The sequence below is a fragment of the Esox lucius genome, chromosome 16 (genome assembly GCF_011004845.1).
Source record: "Esox lucius isolate fEsoLuc1 chromosome 16, fEsoLuc1.pri, whole genome shotgun sequence".
NCBI lineage: Eukaryota > Metazoa > Chordata > Actinopteri > Esociformes > Esocidae > Esox > Esox lucius.
The window spans coordinates 23,578,496-23,594,804 of NC_047584.1; the positions used below are offsets into that span (position 1 = coordinate 23,578,496).

At 42.0% G+C, this 16,309-nt stretch overlaps 1 protein-coding gene across 5 annotated transcripts; it reads right to left on the bottom strand.

Moving 5' to 3' along the window:
• Positions 1-1,657: 1,657 nt before the first annotated feature.
• On the bottom strand, positions 1,658-15,733 carry arsh (arylsulfatase H). Of its 5 annotated transcripts, none has more exons than XM_010880126.4 (12): positions 15,511-15,733; positions 14,882-15,006; positions 9,456-9,596; positions 9,220-9,341; positions 8,848-8,970; positions 4,907-5,109; positions 4,281-4,501; positions 3,988-4,124; positions 3,554-3,688; positions 3,301-3,460; positions 2,544-2,665; positions 1,658-2,444 (listed from the first exon to the last, which is right to left on the bottom strand). In XM_010880126.4, exons 2-12 carry the CDS (start codon positions 14,917-14,919, stop codon positions 2,044-2,046), a joined length of 1,803 nt encoding a protein of 600 aa, XP_010878428.1. In that variant the 5' UTR covers positions 14,920-15,006; positions 15,511-15,733; the 3' UTR covers positions 1,658-2,043. The 5 variants fall into 5 exon arrangements, with proteins under 5 accessions (XP_010878428.1, XP_010878429.1, XP_019910624.1 ...); XM_010880127.5 differs by lacking the exon at positions 15,511-15,733 and adding an exon at positions 15,257-15,474; XM_020055065.3 differs by lacking the exon at positions 15,511-15,733 and adding an exon at positions 11,857-12,560 and having other exon boundaries at positions 14,882-15,174.
• Between the last annotated feature and the right edge of the window lie 576 nt (positions 15,734-16,309).

Consider the following 16,309-nt stretch of genomic DNA (forward strand, 5'->3'; position numbering starts at 1 on the left):
CAAAGTATTATTATTAATTTTTACAAAATATCTTGCAGCTGAAATTAAAAGACGTAATAGTCTACTATCATTATGAACTAACTGCAATGTCAAAATGTATGTATGATTTCATTGAATAATACCATTAATACTAACAACACTAGTGAAAACTAGTGTCCTACACTCTAGAACGCCAGAGGTAGCCAAACCTCTACTCAGGGACCCTCAGCTTTTCCATGCATTTATGCATCTATTCCAGAGGTAGCCAACCCTCTGCTCAGGGACCCCCAGCCTTTCCATGTATTTATATATCTATTCCCTAGGTAGCCAATCCTCTGCTCAGAGACCCCCAGCCTGTCCATGTATTCATGTATCTATTCCCTAGGTAGCCAACCCTCTGCTCAGGGACCCCCAGCCTTTCTATGTATTCATGTATCTATTCCCTAGTTAGCCAACCCTCTGCTCAGGGACCCCCAGCCTTTCCATGTATTTATATATCTATTCCAGAGCTAGCACAATATCATAGAATCACTATCATACCTCAGTAAGCCATATTACACGTTCGACAACAAGTGCTGTTGATGACATGGGGCACAAATCTGCACATACATGACCTAGTACATAATGTTTGGAGGCCTCTTATGCACAATTATTTCAACCACTGGCTGAATCTTTAAGGGAAAGTGTATACATTCTCAACTTTACCTGTCTTCTAGAAAAGCTTCACAAGGACAGCGATCTGTCCATCCAGAGAAGATTAGCCGCGGGCTGTGACTAAGGCACGGAGGTACTCATGCTATTCAGCGAGATTTAAAATACTCAAACAATCCTGACATAATCCCTAAATACATAAATTGAAAGATTAACAAATGAAAGACAAGGTATTAATCCTGTCAGAACATTCGGATGTTAAATGTTAGTTCAGAAAGTTCACATTGCAGTCACTGCCAAGAACCACTGACACTGACATTAAAAGTCGCAGTGATGTTGACCTTCTAATAACTCAAACTTAAGATGAATGACTGTCTCATTCAAGATTAAGGGGGCAAATATAGTCTATTTGCAGGTCCTGACAATAAATGTGTGCAGAATTCTTCATGCATTTTAGCCTTTCGGTCCAGACCAGTCCATGTCAGTCCAGGCTGATGTTCATCAGTCTCTCTTCTGTGCCACTGACAGATAAAGGCTATCCAGTAACTCTCACCTCCTATCCCCAGGACTGACTACACTAAAACACACGGTCAACCACAACAACAATATCAGACCTCTCAGCCAAAAGGAACCATATGAAACCCATGCAGCCCAGTTGGTAGAGCACTGCAATGGCAACGCCCAAGTTGTGGTTTTGATTCCTATGGGAGGCCATAAGTGGTAAGTTGCTACAGACCCTGGATGCGTGGTTCAGCCTGTGCATTGACGTCTACGGCGGGGCCTTTCTTGAATACACACGGCTGCAGTGCCCCCTGGTGGGGCTAAGACTGCCTACATCTTAAGAGAACAGCTCAACCATGCCTAACCCAGTAAACTTGACCTTTACTAGCAGAGTAACTGTGACATTCAGTTGAGTAACATTCAGTAAATTGGTCCCAAGTGTCACACAGCCAAGGCAGCTCGGAGCTAATCCAGGCCGGCGTCAACATCGATGCGGATGAACTATGAGAACACAGTGACACTGCAGCAGAGAGGACCGTTTATTCCAGGCCAGGAAGGTGGCTCCATCCTGTGGTGAACAGTAGTAAATAACAGAAGCATACAGCAGTCACTGCATCACAAACATCAGTTGCAAATATCACAGACGGCTTTCTCACAGAATTCACAGGTAGCTGTGGGAAAATAATACAAATAATCTAAGACAAATTTAAATCTCTAAAGCAATTTACAAGTAAGATTGGCCCAGATATCAAAGATGTTTGTATTACCTCTGTGCACATTCTGATAATGCTTTATATAACCCATGAACAAACATCTCCGTGTCACCCACACAACGCTCTGTCACTGCGGGGACATCCTGAGGGGTGGGTGTGTGTGTTTGCGCGCGCGCGCGAGCGCGCGTGCGTGCGTGCGTCAGGCCAGTGTAGATGAAACGTTCTCTTTACAGCCACAGAAGGGGAAGGTCCCACAGCAGGGCTGCAGCCACGGCCGCCACAGAATCTTCTCCCATGACAGCTGGTTGGGGGCGGGCTCCAACAGGGGGTGGGGCATGTCCGGCTGTGCGCGTGTAAAGGTGGCTCTGTGCAGCTCCACGGCCCGGGCAGTCTGCTGCAGAACCTCCTGGTAGCGTGGCTCAGTGTCAGAGGTCAAGTTGCGGGACTCCGAGGGGTCAGTGTAAAGGTCATAGATCAGTGGCGGGTTGTGGTGTGTCACGTGATGTCCGTCACAGAAACAAAGCTTGGTCTTATAGCAACCGCCAGCCCCCGGGGGGGAGAAGTTGGGTGTGAAGAAGTGGACTTTGTACACGGATTCACCTGGGAAGATAAACGCAGATAAGGAAACAAAGGATGTGTGTTATAGGGCATAGTAGTGTGATTGAGTGTGTTTGTGTGTGTGTGTGTGTGTGTACTCACTTCCAGGTGGGTGCCAGCGCACAGCGTTTAGGTAGGCTCCACAATAGTGGAACATGAACTCGTGCTGTGAACGATCGGTCCTCCCCTCCAACACGGGCATCAGATTATATCCATCCAACAACCTACAACCAAAACATGTTAAGCATTTCCAAACCATTTTCTGGAAACTCATTATTCAGGTATTCTAATATTTGAGGTTAGTGGTGCAGAAATCGTAAAAAAAAAAAAATTCTAACAGATTTTAATTGTGGAAAAGGGTATACTCTTATTAGAAACCACACAGAACCAAACAGAACAAAACAAGACGGAGCCAGATGCATCCGTCCATTAGAAAGTGTTGTTATTCATTGAAAGGTGGAGTAAAACAACTGCCAACTTGCACATTTTGTTTGAATTTTTTTTGTTACAAATAATGAGTAAACACATAGAACCTTTTGAACTGGAAAATACTGACTTTTGCAACTGGTCAGAATTTATTCAGCCACAAATCCCTGATACATGAAGCACTATAAATATGGAGTTCTCTACATTGTCGGCTGCAGCACATTAGTCTGAAGCTGTAGAACATAAGAGATATCAAGACAGTATCCAAAGGACAGGTGAAATGTAGGCAGAGGGGGCCCAGCAAGAAAGGCCCAGCAAGAAACCGTATGACTACTGTCAGTTGCTCTGCATAAAAACGTGGGTCTATTGATCAGGTGTCAGTTAACACACATACAATCACACACACGAAGTACAGAAAGAACCCTGGCCATACCTGTGGCTGTGTGTTGATCCGGCCAGGTGTGTGAGCGTGGGGTACAGGTCCATGAGACTGGTGGGTGTGTCAACCACCCTGCCTGCTGGTAGCCGGCCCGGCCATCGGAATATTCCGGGAACCCTGATGCCACCCTCCCATCCACCCATAGCCTTCCCACCTGGTGGAGAGGAGGGAGGAGTATCGGTTTCCTGTTTCCTATTGGCTCTAATGACTAGCATTTACCCCATAGAGGCCTGTGTCTGGCTGGTACCTTTGTAGATTCCATTCCAGCCTCCTTTTTGCCCGCGATGATCTCTGTCCTCGATAAAACCTCCGTGGTCAGAGGTGAAATACATCATAGTGTTGTTGGCTAGACCCAACCTGTCAACAGTCTCAGTCATACGACCTGACAGAACATAAATCATCAAGGCACAGCCCACTCGGAAGCATGATCAGCTGTGTGTACGCAAAACTATTCAAAATGATTTCTGAACGTCCACACAATTAACCTGAAAATGTCAAAAGCCTGCGTGCGGTCTTTAATACATGTTCTAAACAAGCTAACCGTTGTTGGCTACACATCGCCTGTTCACCAGTTCAATCATACTACCTGAGAGCACGTCATCACATTAACATCATTAATACACAAAGGACCCATTCTGATCCACCCCAGTGTTGAACACACACATGCCCACCCCCCCTCACCGATCATATAGTCCACCTCTTCCACGTTATCCCCATAGAGACCATGGCGACTCTTCCCAGCGAAGCCTGGAGAGTTGAACAATGGAGTGTGTACATGGGCCAGAGACAGGAACAGGAGGAAAGGCCTGTCGGCATTCCTACAAACACATACACACCAATGTACCTGAACACTCGGCCAACCCCATACTGACATCTAGCGTCAAACCTGAACATACTAGACGGATCAATGAGTACAACGTGGTGGACGTTAACCGGAACGCAGTGTCTACGAGTTATACGTGGACTGTCCTTACCGCTCTATGAAGCCCTGGGCCTCTCCTAGGAGTCGCTGTGGCAACGTGTCTAAAACCATGGGCTGCTCAACCACTTCCTGGTTCCTCATGATGATGCAGTTCCAGGTCCTCAAGAAGTGAAAGGGTATGAACCACACGCTGAATGCCAGCAGGCTCAGACAGGTCACCGCCACGATGAAGGAGACACTAACCTCCAGAAGACCTAATACTCGCACGCATACCTAGGCACGTAGAGAGGGCTTAGTCCGTAGTGATGGAAAGAGGGTGTCATTTATGTATCTTTGACATTATTATGCCTGTTCTGTTGTTCTGGTCAGTTTGAGTATAATTCATTGGTTGACCCAGTTTGAGTTGGGATCAGCCAATGAACTTGGACATCCCACCCAATTCATTATATTAAAATCCCTTTCCTTTACTGAAAACAAATTGATCTCCAAGCACCTTAAGCCCCAACATCAGACACACAAAACAATCAAAATACACCACTAGATGGCCTTCCTGTTTCATAACTTATTCATTACAGTAGTACCAAGATCAGGGAGCTGTGTGAAGCTCTCAGATAGAAGTATATAGAAGAGACATGCTCCTCAGTCTGTCATGTGGAGAAGGGAGTCATGGTAACCTACCAGACTGAGCAGGGCCAGGGCTACCATCAGTGTTAGCCGCCACAGTAGGTTCTTTAGATCCGCCAGTACGTCTGTCCCCTCCCCTGGATTGCAGTCATTGAACAGGGTGAAGGGGAGGCCATAGAAGTAGCTGAAGCCATGGGTGTTAGGGTGGTGGCAGTGATCCCCTCGATGCTCACAGTTCACTCCCAGGTGCCATTTTCCTACAGGTACACAGCACTGTATTAGTGTGTCTGTGTGTGTCAGTGTATGTGCCAGTCGTTTTGGAGGTTTTGAATCTGGTAAGACAGGACAGATTTAAATTACATGTCAGGCAGACCGGAGCTCAGATGGACCCAGACTGACATGCAGACAGGAGCTCGGGTGCGAGAATTCAATGCCCAGATAAAGCCCCTCCTCCATGCTAATAGAGGCTCAAACATGACTCGAACGAAGGTGGGAAGAAATTGTAATCGTAAGAAGAAGCAAAAGTGGAAAAAACTTGTTTGAACCATAGACTGTAAAAAAAATATGGACGTAGTAACCGTGACGTAACTCATGGGTGTCTGAAGACCCATTTGAAGCTCATTTTTGGTGGAAATGGTTGTAGCCATCTTGGCAGAGCGTCACTCGTCCAAACTCCCTAACTAGAAGCTAGTCCAAATGCTACCAGTATGTTACTCTGCGTTGCTAGCGGTTGGTAGCCAGTCACCGTAAAGTTACCAGCTTACACTTGAGCCAAGTTAACCTGAAACTATACAACAAAACTTAAATGCTTCAGTGTTTTTTAATATATAAATGTTGTAAAAATTGGTAGAGAATTGCAGATTATATACTAGATTTTCACATAACTTAAGTTATGAGCATAGACTGTATGGTTACGAGTCGTTTATTTGGATGTCACTTGATTATAATGACTGGAGTTAGCTGAGGCGGTAGCAGACAACACAAATCGCTAGGAGTGACACGAGTGACTGCGCCATCACCACACCTGCCACTCAATAGGCCATGCCCCCTAATTACAAGACTTAATATAATTTAAAGTCAAAAAGTTGTCACAGTTGGGGAAATTAAGCAATACACACCAAAAAAAAAGGGCATTTTGCCATAGAGGTCTATGGAGATTGCTCCCTTTTGCAGCCAGCCTCAAGTGGCCATTCAATGAATTGCAGTTTTTTGGCACTTCCAGGTAGACTTTCATTTTTCAGCCTCAGAGTTTGCCCCTTGGTTTGAAAGAAAACATTTTAAGATCGGACACGGAAATCCTTTTAATGATTTTAGCATACACTTCTTCCACACTTGAATTAATTTTTTTCATACGATTGAATTTAGTTTTTTCATATTATGAAATATTTCAATTACATATTTCTCAATACATTTGAGCTCAAATTTGATTCCATAAGCCTGCCTCTGATGCAGCTGTGGCTGTCCCCTGGGTGGTCATGGAGGCACCTGTCACCCTTGACTGAAGACATCATCCAACACTGGGGACACTTGGCATCAGATGGAAACAAACACAGCAGCAGTGGGCTGCCTTCAGGCTACAGGGGGGATTCACTACTGTGAATGGTCTACCAGAATTCTGCTATTGGCAAAGACATCTTCACCTAGGCAACAGGTTCCACCAACGATGAATCTGACACTGTTATCTTGCTAACCATGACCCCCTTTGAATCCTGCATGAGTCAAATGTAATGGAATCTGTTAGCCATACTGTGAATGGTTGCTCTTTACACAAGAACAACTACATTGATAGGTGAGACAGGTACATACTGAAGAAGTGTTGTTTAATGGTGATGGTTTTCTAGTCTCCCGAATAGGCCCAATTTTGTTGTTGTTTGGAGGGAGCCCCAGAGAGAGGTGCTAATTTTGGAAGTGGGCTGCTCATTTGAATTCTATGTGAAACAGACCCACGCTGACATGCTGAATAGATATCCTCTCATGTTACAATTTTTCTTTTAAGGTACAGTGCCTTGCAAAAGAATTCACCCTCCTTGGCATTTTTTGTGTTTTGTTGCCTCACAACCTGGAATTAACATGGATTGTTTGAGGATTTACAGAACATGCCCACAACTTTGAAGATTTAAACGATGCCCAATTGGCACTAAGGGGCCTAAAGTGTGCCAAGAAAACATCCCCCACACCATTACACTACCACCACCAGCCTGCACAGTGGTAACAAGGCATGATGGATCCATGTTCTCATTCTGTTTACGCCAAATTCTACAGAAATCGAGACTCATCAGACCAGGCAACATTCTTCCAGTCTTCAACTGTCCAATTTTGGTGAGCTCGTGCAAATTGTAGCCTCTTTTTCCTATTTGTAGTGGTGATGAGTGGTACCCGGCGGGGTCTTCTGCTGTTGGAGCCCATCTGCCTCAAGGTTGTGCATGTTGTGGCTTCACAAATGCTTTGCTGCATACCTCGGTTGTAATGAGTGGTTATTTCAGTCAAAGTTGCTCTTCTATCAGCTTGAATCAGTCGGCCCATTCTCCTCTGACCTCGAGCATTAACAAGACATTTTCCCTTTTCACACCATTCTTTGTAAACCCTAGAAATGGTTGCGCGTGAAAATCCCACAGGTGTTCCTAATAATCCTTTAGGTGTAGATTGCACACAGGTGAACATAATTTTACTAATTATGTGACTTCTGAAGGTAATTGGTTGCACCAGAGCTTTTTATGGGCTTCATAACAAAGGGTGTGAATACATACGCACATGCCAATTTTCAGTTTTCTATTTCAAAAAAATGTTTTATGTATATATTTCTCATTTCACTTCACCAACTTAGACTATTGTGTTCTGATCCATCACATAAAATTCAGGAAAAAAAAACCATTGAACTAAAGGCTGTAATGTAACAAAAAAAATAAAAAGCCCAGGGGGGTGAATACTTTTGCAAGGCACTGTATTTTCACAGGGAAAACAGCAATCACCACGGAGCATGTAGAGTTATCTTGCTCAGGGACAGTATGACAGGAGATGTCACCTTTTTGGCAGGGATTACAACCGGCAACATTTAATTTACTGGCCCAACCCTCTTGACCACTAGGTTACACTACGACCCCATACATGCAGATAGACTAGGGTCTTGGACATGTTCACAGGGGTCAGAGACCTCAGACTGCAGGCCTACATAAGTGAAGTGTGAGGCAGCTGGTTTGCTCCATTTCTGGTCTGGCTTTGTGGAGGAGGAGCTATCTTTACATCTTGGTGTACTGGCAAGAAAAGGCATGAAAACATGATGTTTGTGTGTGTGCGTATGTGAGGGTTGCCAATTTCAAACCTAGCCCGACAGGACCCGATAGGGTCTGACAGGCATGGGCTGGTCCTGTATTTTAAATAATGTATTTGGGTCACGCTTGGTTCATAGTTGCTGCACAGTAAATGTGACTTATGTGACTGGGACACCTTGAGTGTCTGACTTGCTTCTGTTGATGCCTGTCATAACAGTCTCTGTATAGATACTTTCATTTATTTGTCTTTGTCTATTACACCCTATGAATATAGTCAGTTGTTTGCTTGTTTTTTGCATTCATCCATTCAGAACAAACATTAATTCTATAGCAATAATATTCTATGCAATGCCTAGCAATAAAAGCTATCCAATAGAATAAATAGTAAAGGTTATATTCAAGTAAGCTTTCCCCTCTTCACTTTTCTTAGACAAGGCAAGGTTTCCTCAGTACTCACTGCTGGGTCTGTCTTGTTGTTGTCAAATGCAACATGGTGTAGAGAAAGGCAGTGTTTTACAGGCCCATTACATTCCTGGTATTCTGAAGCGGCTTGGGTCGGACAGTGCTCGAATGATCAGACATGATGTTTGAAATCTATATATATATAATACAGTAAGAAGTCCCAAAGCTCTGAATCAGTGTTCTGTCAGTCTGTCCAACAGTAACACCCCACCCCGACCCACATACTCAACCATCCTTGTGTGTGTCTGCAAGCGTGTGCCTTACCCACTAGTCCTGTGGTGTATCCCTGCTCCTGTAGTTTCTTAGCGAATGTGGTCTCTGTGGGAGGGAGACCTCCAGAACCTCCCAGAAACAACAACACCTGCACACGCCCTATACTGCCCAGACCTACACACACACACACACACACACACACACACACACACACATACACACACACAATACATTGATACACATACTAAATGGTACATTTCCCCAACAATGAACTGGTTACCACGCTTTAATGTTGAGAAGATAACCTGAGTGAGAAGATAAATATTGTCTCCTTTAATTCCCCAAATCCCTCGAATGATCCCAGTATTCTCTTAAATCTGAGTGTCTCTGTGTTTGTCTTAATTGTTTGCTTGAGAGTGTTACCTGCGCGCAGTGCGTAGCGTCCTGTATGGAAGGCTGCCCTGCTGGGAGTACAGAGAGGAGCAGCAGCTATATGCTGAGTTAACCGAACTCCCTCTGCTGCTAAATGGTCAATATTAGGGGTCCTGATTGAGACCGAGTGAGAGACAAAGAGACAGAGAGAAAAGGGGAGGAAACAGGTCTTCACTTACGGTAGACTCAAGTGTTTTGGCATCTTTGCAGTCGGTTGCCTTTGTTACCTAATGGTGTCATTGCCATAGCAACCAATGTCCCCGATGCCGAGGTCGTCAACCATCATGAGGACAAAGTTGGGCTTCCTGTCCTCCTCTGACCCTGTGACATGGCTTCCTGTGGCCAGGAGCAGGGCCAGCAGGCAGATCCTGGGAGTCAGAGTTCAGGGTGGTTCAGTTTTAGTAAAAAATTATAGACAGTGTATACTTTAGAATAGATGACCATCTGCCAGGTAAATTAATTGTGATTCTTTCTAGAACAATTCTGAAAAACTCTTCTCATGGAACACAAGTTGACAGCCTGAGGGAGAGCTAGATCATGCCTTAGAGACTAGGTGCTTCATTACATCTCTATTTACATATCACCTTTCTGTTAGTCTGGGGAATGTTCTCTTTTTCCTAACTTACAGCATTTACTGTGCAGATGGCTACGTAACTGAGTAAAATATATTTACTTCAACTTGATTGTGAGTAACTAGCCATGAATGCAAAAACAATAAGTTGCGCTGGATGAGTGTGCCTGCTAAATTACCAACAAAAAAAAAAGACAGTATTGATATATAGCAGCATCGCAAACCCAGGTTTGCAGAATATCTTAAGGTTTGAGTCTCACTATAATGCAGTCCATTCCTAGTATTTTGGACTTTGAACCGACACATATACATAATCAAAATTGTTTCCAAACTGCTTCATGGACCATGTCATGACTATCTTAAAAAAAGACATTTTTTACACAAGGAGGCCATGCAGCAGTCCCAGGCACAGAAAAGGACGAGAAGTGCTGATCAATATCACGTAGTCTGATCAGTATAATCGTTTTACTTTTCATTGATGGTATGTCGGTCTACACAGACAGCCAACAGACTGGCAGCCAACCAACTGACCCTGTGCATGCACGAAGTGCACCGTAACCTTTTTTCAAATCAGTACAGTTCAAAACATAGTTCTTTGGTGTCAGATAAGTCACGTATTAACTTTAATTCCGTGTACCAGTTAGGACTTAAGTAACTGTAGTGTAACTTCACTGTGGTGAAGACTCAGACTTTGATCGTCAATACCTCATCAACGAAACCTGCTAGAAAGACAGCAATGACATATTCTGAATCTGCTGGCAATAACGACCAAGCAACACCACCTGTTTTCTCAGATGCAATCAATTTTCAAAAGATTACATTATATGGCGGATTCTCTGTTTTTTCTCAGTCAAGGGAACGTGTTAAAAGACTATAATGAATGTGGTTTTTACTGAAAATACCAATTGCATTGCAACCAAAAAGAAAAAAGTAGACTAATCAAAACAAGTGCTCTGAATTCGGTGCCCTACCCTTTACATGATTATCGTTTTGTAGTATTAACAAAGTCAAAGTAAAAATACTTTTACCCCCTGTTATTGAAATAAAGGTCAATACTTCAGACCCAATGGAACTTTTGTAACAGACCATCTGCTACAGCGTCAGGGTCAACTGCCCTACCATGAATATCAATCAGTATTACAAAAATTTTATTTCAGAGAAATGTCAAAAGCTCGGACCCAATAAAACGTCTGTGGAAATAACCAACTGATATTTCTTCAGGGACATCTGCTCTACCATCAACACCCTTTAGGTTTACAGTTAATGTAAAAATGCTTTTAAAACAATAATTTCAGTTATTCAATCATTTCCAAAATTGAAAAATTGTAAAACTAAAGGATGTTGATGGTAGAGCAGTCCCTGAAGCTATTTCAGCTGGTTATTTGGATAAAAGTTATATTGGATCTGAGTTATTTAATTTGTTTTATGGAAAAACGGTTTAAAAACATTAAATTATTTCCTATATTGGAAAATTGTAAAACTAAAGGATGCTGATGGTAGAGCAGTTGTCTCTTAAGCCATATTGGTTGGTTATTTAATACGATCTATTAAAATTTACATTAGCAACTGTCGCTTTTCATCAACATGATCAGATAATTGTGCATTTTTTAAGACAGTGCCTTAACCCTCGCATGGTAGTAAAACACGTTATTTTCGACTCTGAAAGCTATATGGAAAAACAATGGTTGTTGCTTGTTCACAATTGTAAGTATATTTGGAAAATGTCATTTGTTTCTTACTGGGAGATTTTGTTGATGAGGTATTGACGTTCAAAGTCCGAATCTTGAATATAAACCTAACTTCACCGCAGTGAATGTTTCAGGAAAAAAACATTCGAGTTAGAGAGGCGCATCACTTACAGATCTATGGAGGTAACAAGCAATGCAGCGCATAGCGTAGTTTGGCTATATGAATAGCTATATAGTTTGAACATTTGACTTTTCTGTACACTGATGGCTATACGTAGAAGTTTAAATAACTAATAGCAGCGGTACGAAGATATGCATAACGGTTCTTTTTAACGAAGTCATACAATCTGCCACATCACCACATCTTACCTCATTCTGATGCCAAATTAGAGCATAGGCTGAAGTTGCAGATTTTACAGTAGTGTTAACAGTAGTGATGGGACGCATGAAGCAGAGGCTCGGAGGATTGCTTCGAAATGTTCCAGTATTCTGCCAGCAGCACTAACGATAACTTCATGGTGGTATTATAATGAGGAAACCTTCAAAATAAAAGCTCCAAAGTCAATATATTGTTAATACATTATAGAAAGTGCAGCAAGCTATACCCTATAATTTCCCCCATGAATTGACAGTTTATATAGTTTATTTATACCCTAGTGAGTAACTCTCGAATGGCATGTTCCACCTTACGTTGTCTAGTTTTTTTGTTATTATGCAATTAGCATAGGCCAAATTATTGTGTAGAGCCTTGCAGTGGAGCAAATTGAGTAGGTGGCTAAGAAAGTGCTGCTAGCTATACCCTCTAATTTTCCCCATAAATTGACACTTAAAATAGACTTTTATACCCTAGTAAGTAATTCTCAAATGTCATGTTCCACCTTACAACGTGTAGTTCTAATGCTGGCTTTTATTTTGAATATATACAAGTTGTAATAATTAATAAATGCATGTGGGCTGTGTCTAGACTCTATAAACCCTAATCCTGGTCAGAAGCATGACCAGATGGACAAGGACAACCCGGGGGTGAGATAGTCAGCAGAGTGGCAGCTGGAATCGTCAGGTATCGTCTTGATCTGCAACACAACCAGGAGGACATTGGACAGGTCATTCAAGGCTGATATTCCAGAGGTGTGGGCCAAGACCTCATGTCATCATAGTTGAAACAGAGCAGGATACATTTTAGAGAGCGCATTCCTTAGATTTACTAAGATTTTCAATAGAGAAGGAGAACTGACCCTACTCTGACGGCACAATAATATAGCAGCGTAAAACGTTGGAGCTGAGACAGGGGGGTCCAGTTACACTGTTGCCCAACCAACCAAAACCACCTCGAATGAGGGCAGAATATTGCCAGCAGAGTTCCCTCCAATTGCTAGAGGGCTGCAACGGAGTGACAACAGCAAGCCAGTGACTACGACTGTGAATGGCATTTACTGAGAGGGCATCCCCTGATGTGGCTTTTATTTTGAAAATAAATCTGAGTTAGTGCTGCCAGCATAAAATACTTCTGCTAGCAGAACAGTAATGTGGTACTTTCTTAACCTGAGTACCAGAGTGTGTGTACCGAATATGGGCAACATCACACTGTGTTGCTATTATACATATATGCAGCTGTGGGTCTGACGGTTACACAGAGGCCCATTTATTCCATGATTGCATTTGTGGAATTTTTTTGGGGGGGGTAGTAGGTTTCAGCGTGATAGTAAATATATTTTACCTTTATTTAGGTCAGGATTCTAGGTCAGAACAGAAGTATTACTTCATTGTAAATATTTTATATAAAAAAGTAGGCTAAAGGAAACTAATATTTTAATGTTAGTAAAAAATACTTAGAATAACTACAGAATAAAAACACAAAAACAAAGTTGAATGATTTAGTGTACACTGTTCTTATAGAATTGTGTATTCTGTTTTAGTGCTTGTAAGTAAACTTAAATTCATGCCACTACATGATGAAAGCAAGTGAACCATTTGGCACAGTTTCAAAGATTAGTTTGGCACACATTCATAAACAAACACTGGTACTGTCAGAAGACCTACCTACAGTACCAAAGTTAATGACAATTCTAATAGATGGGTTCGTTTAAGAATAGTTGTTCATTGACTAAGAATTGCCAACAATACACTTAAATAGATAATATATTTTGGAGTCAAGTCCATTGTAATTCTGACATTTTAACTATAGAGGCTTTCAAAGGTAGTCACCTCCCATGGACTTTTCCACATTTTATTCTGTTACCACATGAAATCAAAATGGATTTAATGGAGTTTTTCCCAGTGATCAACACAAAAAAGTATATTATGTAAATGTGAAAAAAATCCGAAATATAAAACAAAATAACTGAGTGCATAAATATATAATAACTTTGCTAAGACAGACATGAATGGTGCAAGCTATTGTCTATAAAACTCATAAATATTTGGAGTCCAATTGTAAGCAGGTTTTTTACATGATTTTGGGTAAAATACATCTCAGAGGTCCCACCAGTGCTGGCCCTAGCCTTTTGGGAGCCCTAAGCAAATTTGATTTGGGGGCCCCCTCTCCCCTAGTGAGGGGGGGAGGGGGCTCACTGGCAGTCTGGGGCCCCCTAATGTTTGGGGGCCCTAAGCGACCACCTATGTTGCTTATCCCTGTTAATGCTACTCCTAAGAAAAATGACTTTGAGAGCAAAGAACTATTCAAAGCAAATCTGCAATAAGGTTCTTCCAAACCACCAATCATGAGTAGGATACAAGAACCTATCCAAGGCATTGAATATCCCACAATTTTTGCAAAGAATGGGCAAATACTGCTGTGGGTAATCCAAGGCCGTTGTCATGCATGGGGGGGGGACCAAATCAGCCAGGTTCTGGGGGTCCCCCCAAGAAAAACATTCAAAAATATTTGACTCTTAACCATCAATATTTACACAATCTGATATCACTGTGTTGGTATTGTTCCTAAAACATTATCATTAATGTTGCTCCAGGACCATCAACTGACCTGCAGTTAGTTGGTTACCCCAGTCCAAAGACAGAATATTCCCCCACCCCCTACCCTTTGACCTAACCCTAACCTCAGAGATACCTGTGCTTAAACCTAACCTTAGTGGTAACTGTGGTACCTTGTCGGTAGTGGTACCGACAACATTAATTATGATGTTGTTGGAACAACACCTGGCAATATCCGATCGGTCAATATTTGCTCCTTTTCTCACTCACCTCCATGTCAACTACTCTCCCTGCCCTGTTGGCATCCTCATACCCTCTCCCTCCATCTCTTTCTTTACTCTGAACCAGAGTGAACAAGAAAGAAATATCAGTAAACAAGTTTCTTGCCATGATGTTCAGGAATGGATTACTAACCATTTCTGATCTGAATGGCAATGATTATAGAAATAAAACATTGACTCACCTCTTGTGCAACTGCATACTTATCTGACTGGTCCCCATTTTCTCATTGCTCTCAACTTTTCTGAGGCTGCCCAAAAAACTGATGAATGTCACTTCAACCCTTCCTCTTGTTCATGTTGACACTCACTGTGAATGAAAGCTGACTAATAAAAATGCAAACAAACACCAATAATTCGATATCATAAGCAAATTCAGCTATACAGTTTACTAAACGAATATGCACTCAACGAAAACGACTATGTCTGCACAAATAACACATGCAGCGCAACATAAATGTTTGATACTTTACTCAGACTTCACGTGGGCTTTCTGACATTTATAAAAAAAAAAAAACATTTACGTAAGACATTAACGTTAGTTGAAAACGCACGAGTACCATTGTGATGGTTGATTAATTAGGCAAATCGGCCCGTTTTCACCATTTTTGTTTACACTCCATGCAATTACTGACGCTTTTTAGCAAACTATTATCCATTCCCACAATTAAAGTTTCAGCGCAAAATGACGTGTTGATGTTAAAACTATCACTATCTGCAGTAATATATACGTAACAGCCATATTATATTATCCACTTTTTACTACATTTGAAAGTATTAAGACAGTACTATGTTCGTCATAGATTGTACCTACCAAAAGCAATCGATCGACAACTTTCGCTGGGGTACGGCAACAACAAGTGGACAAACCACACGCCGAACAGCAGTAAAAACCAGTAAAACTAGAACCGGTAGTAATAATAACGGCAATTTGTTATGTTTAGTTATGAGTATGTTTAAATTCGCTTGACACCATCTGAACCAAATGAGTTTATCTTGGTCTCATCAGACCACAGGGCATGGTTCCAGTAATCCATATCCTTATTCTGCTTGTCTTCAGCAAACTGTTTGCGTGGCCTGTATGTGTGAGAGGGATGACGCTAAATTTAACACACTTGTTCCCCATTCACACCTGAAACCTAGTAACACTAATGAATCACATGACACCGGGGAGGGAAAATAGCTAATTGGGCCCAATTTGGACATTATAACTTAGAGGTTCACGCACTATGTGGTCCACTTTTGTTGCAAGCGGTTTAGACATTAATGGCTGTGTGTTGAGTTATTTTGAGGGGACAGAAAATGTACACTGTAATACTCACTACTTTACATTGTAGCTAAGTGTCATTTCTTCAGTTTTGTCACATGAAAATATATACTCAAATATTTACAAAAATGTGTACTCACTTTTGTGAGATACTATACACTCACCTAAAGGATTATTAGGAACACCATACTAATATTGTGTTTGACCCCCTTTCGCCTTCAGAACTGCCTTAATTCTACATGGCATTGATTCAACAAGGTGCTGAAAGCATTCTTTAAAAATGTTGGCCCATATTGATAGGATAGCCTCTTGCAGTTGATGGAGATATGTGGCATACACATCCAGG

Coding starts and splice junctions, on each gene's coding strand:
- arsh (XM_010880126.4), bottom strand. CDS start 14,919: ATGGGGACCAGTCAGATAAGTATGCAGTTGCACAAGAG. Junction 3,689..3,987: donor AGAGGTGGACTATATGATCG/GTGAGGGGGGGT, acceptor ATGTTCTGTCAG/GTCGTATGACTGAGACTGTT. Junction 3,461..3,553: donor CTGGAATGGAATCTACAAAG/GTACCAGCCAGA, acceptor CCTCTCCACCAG/GTGGGAAGGCTATGGGTGGA.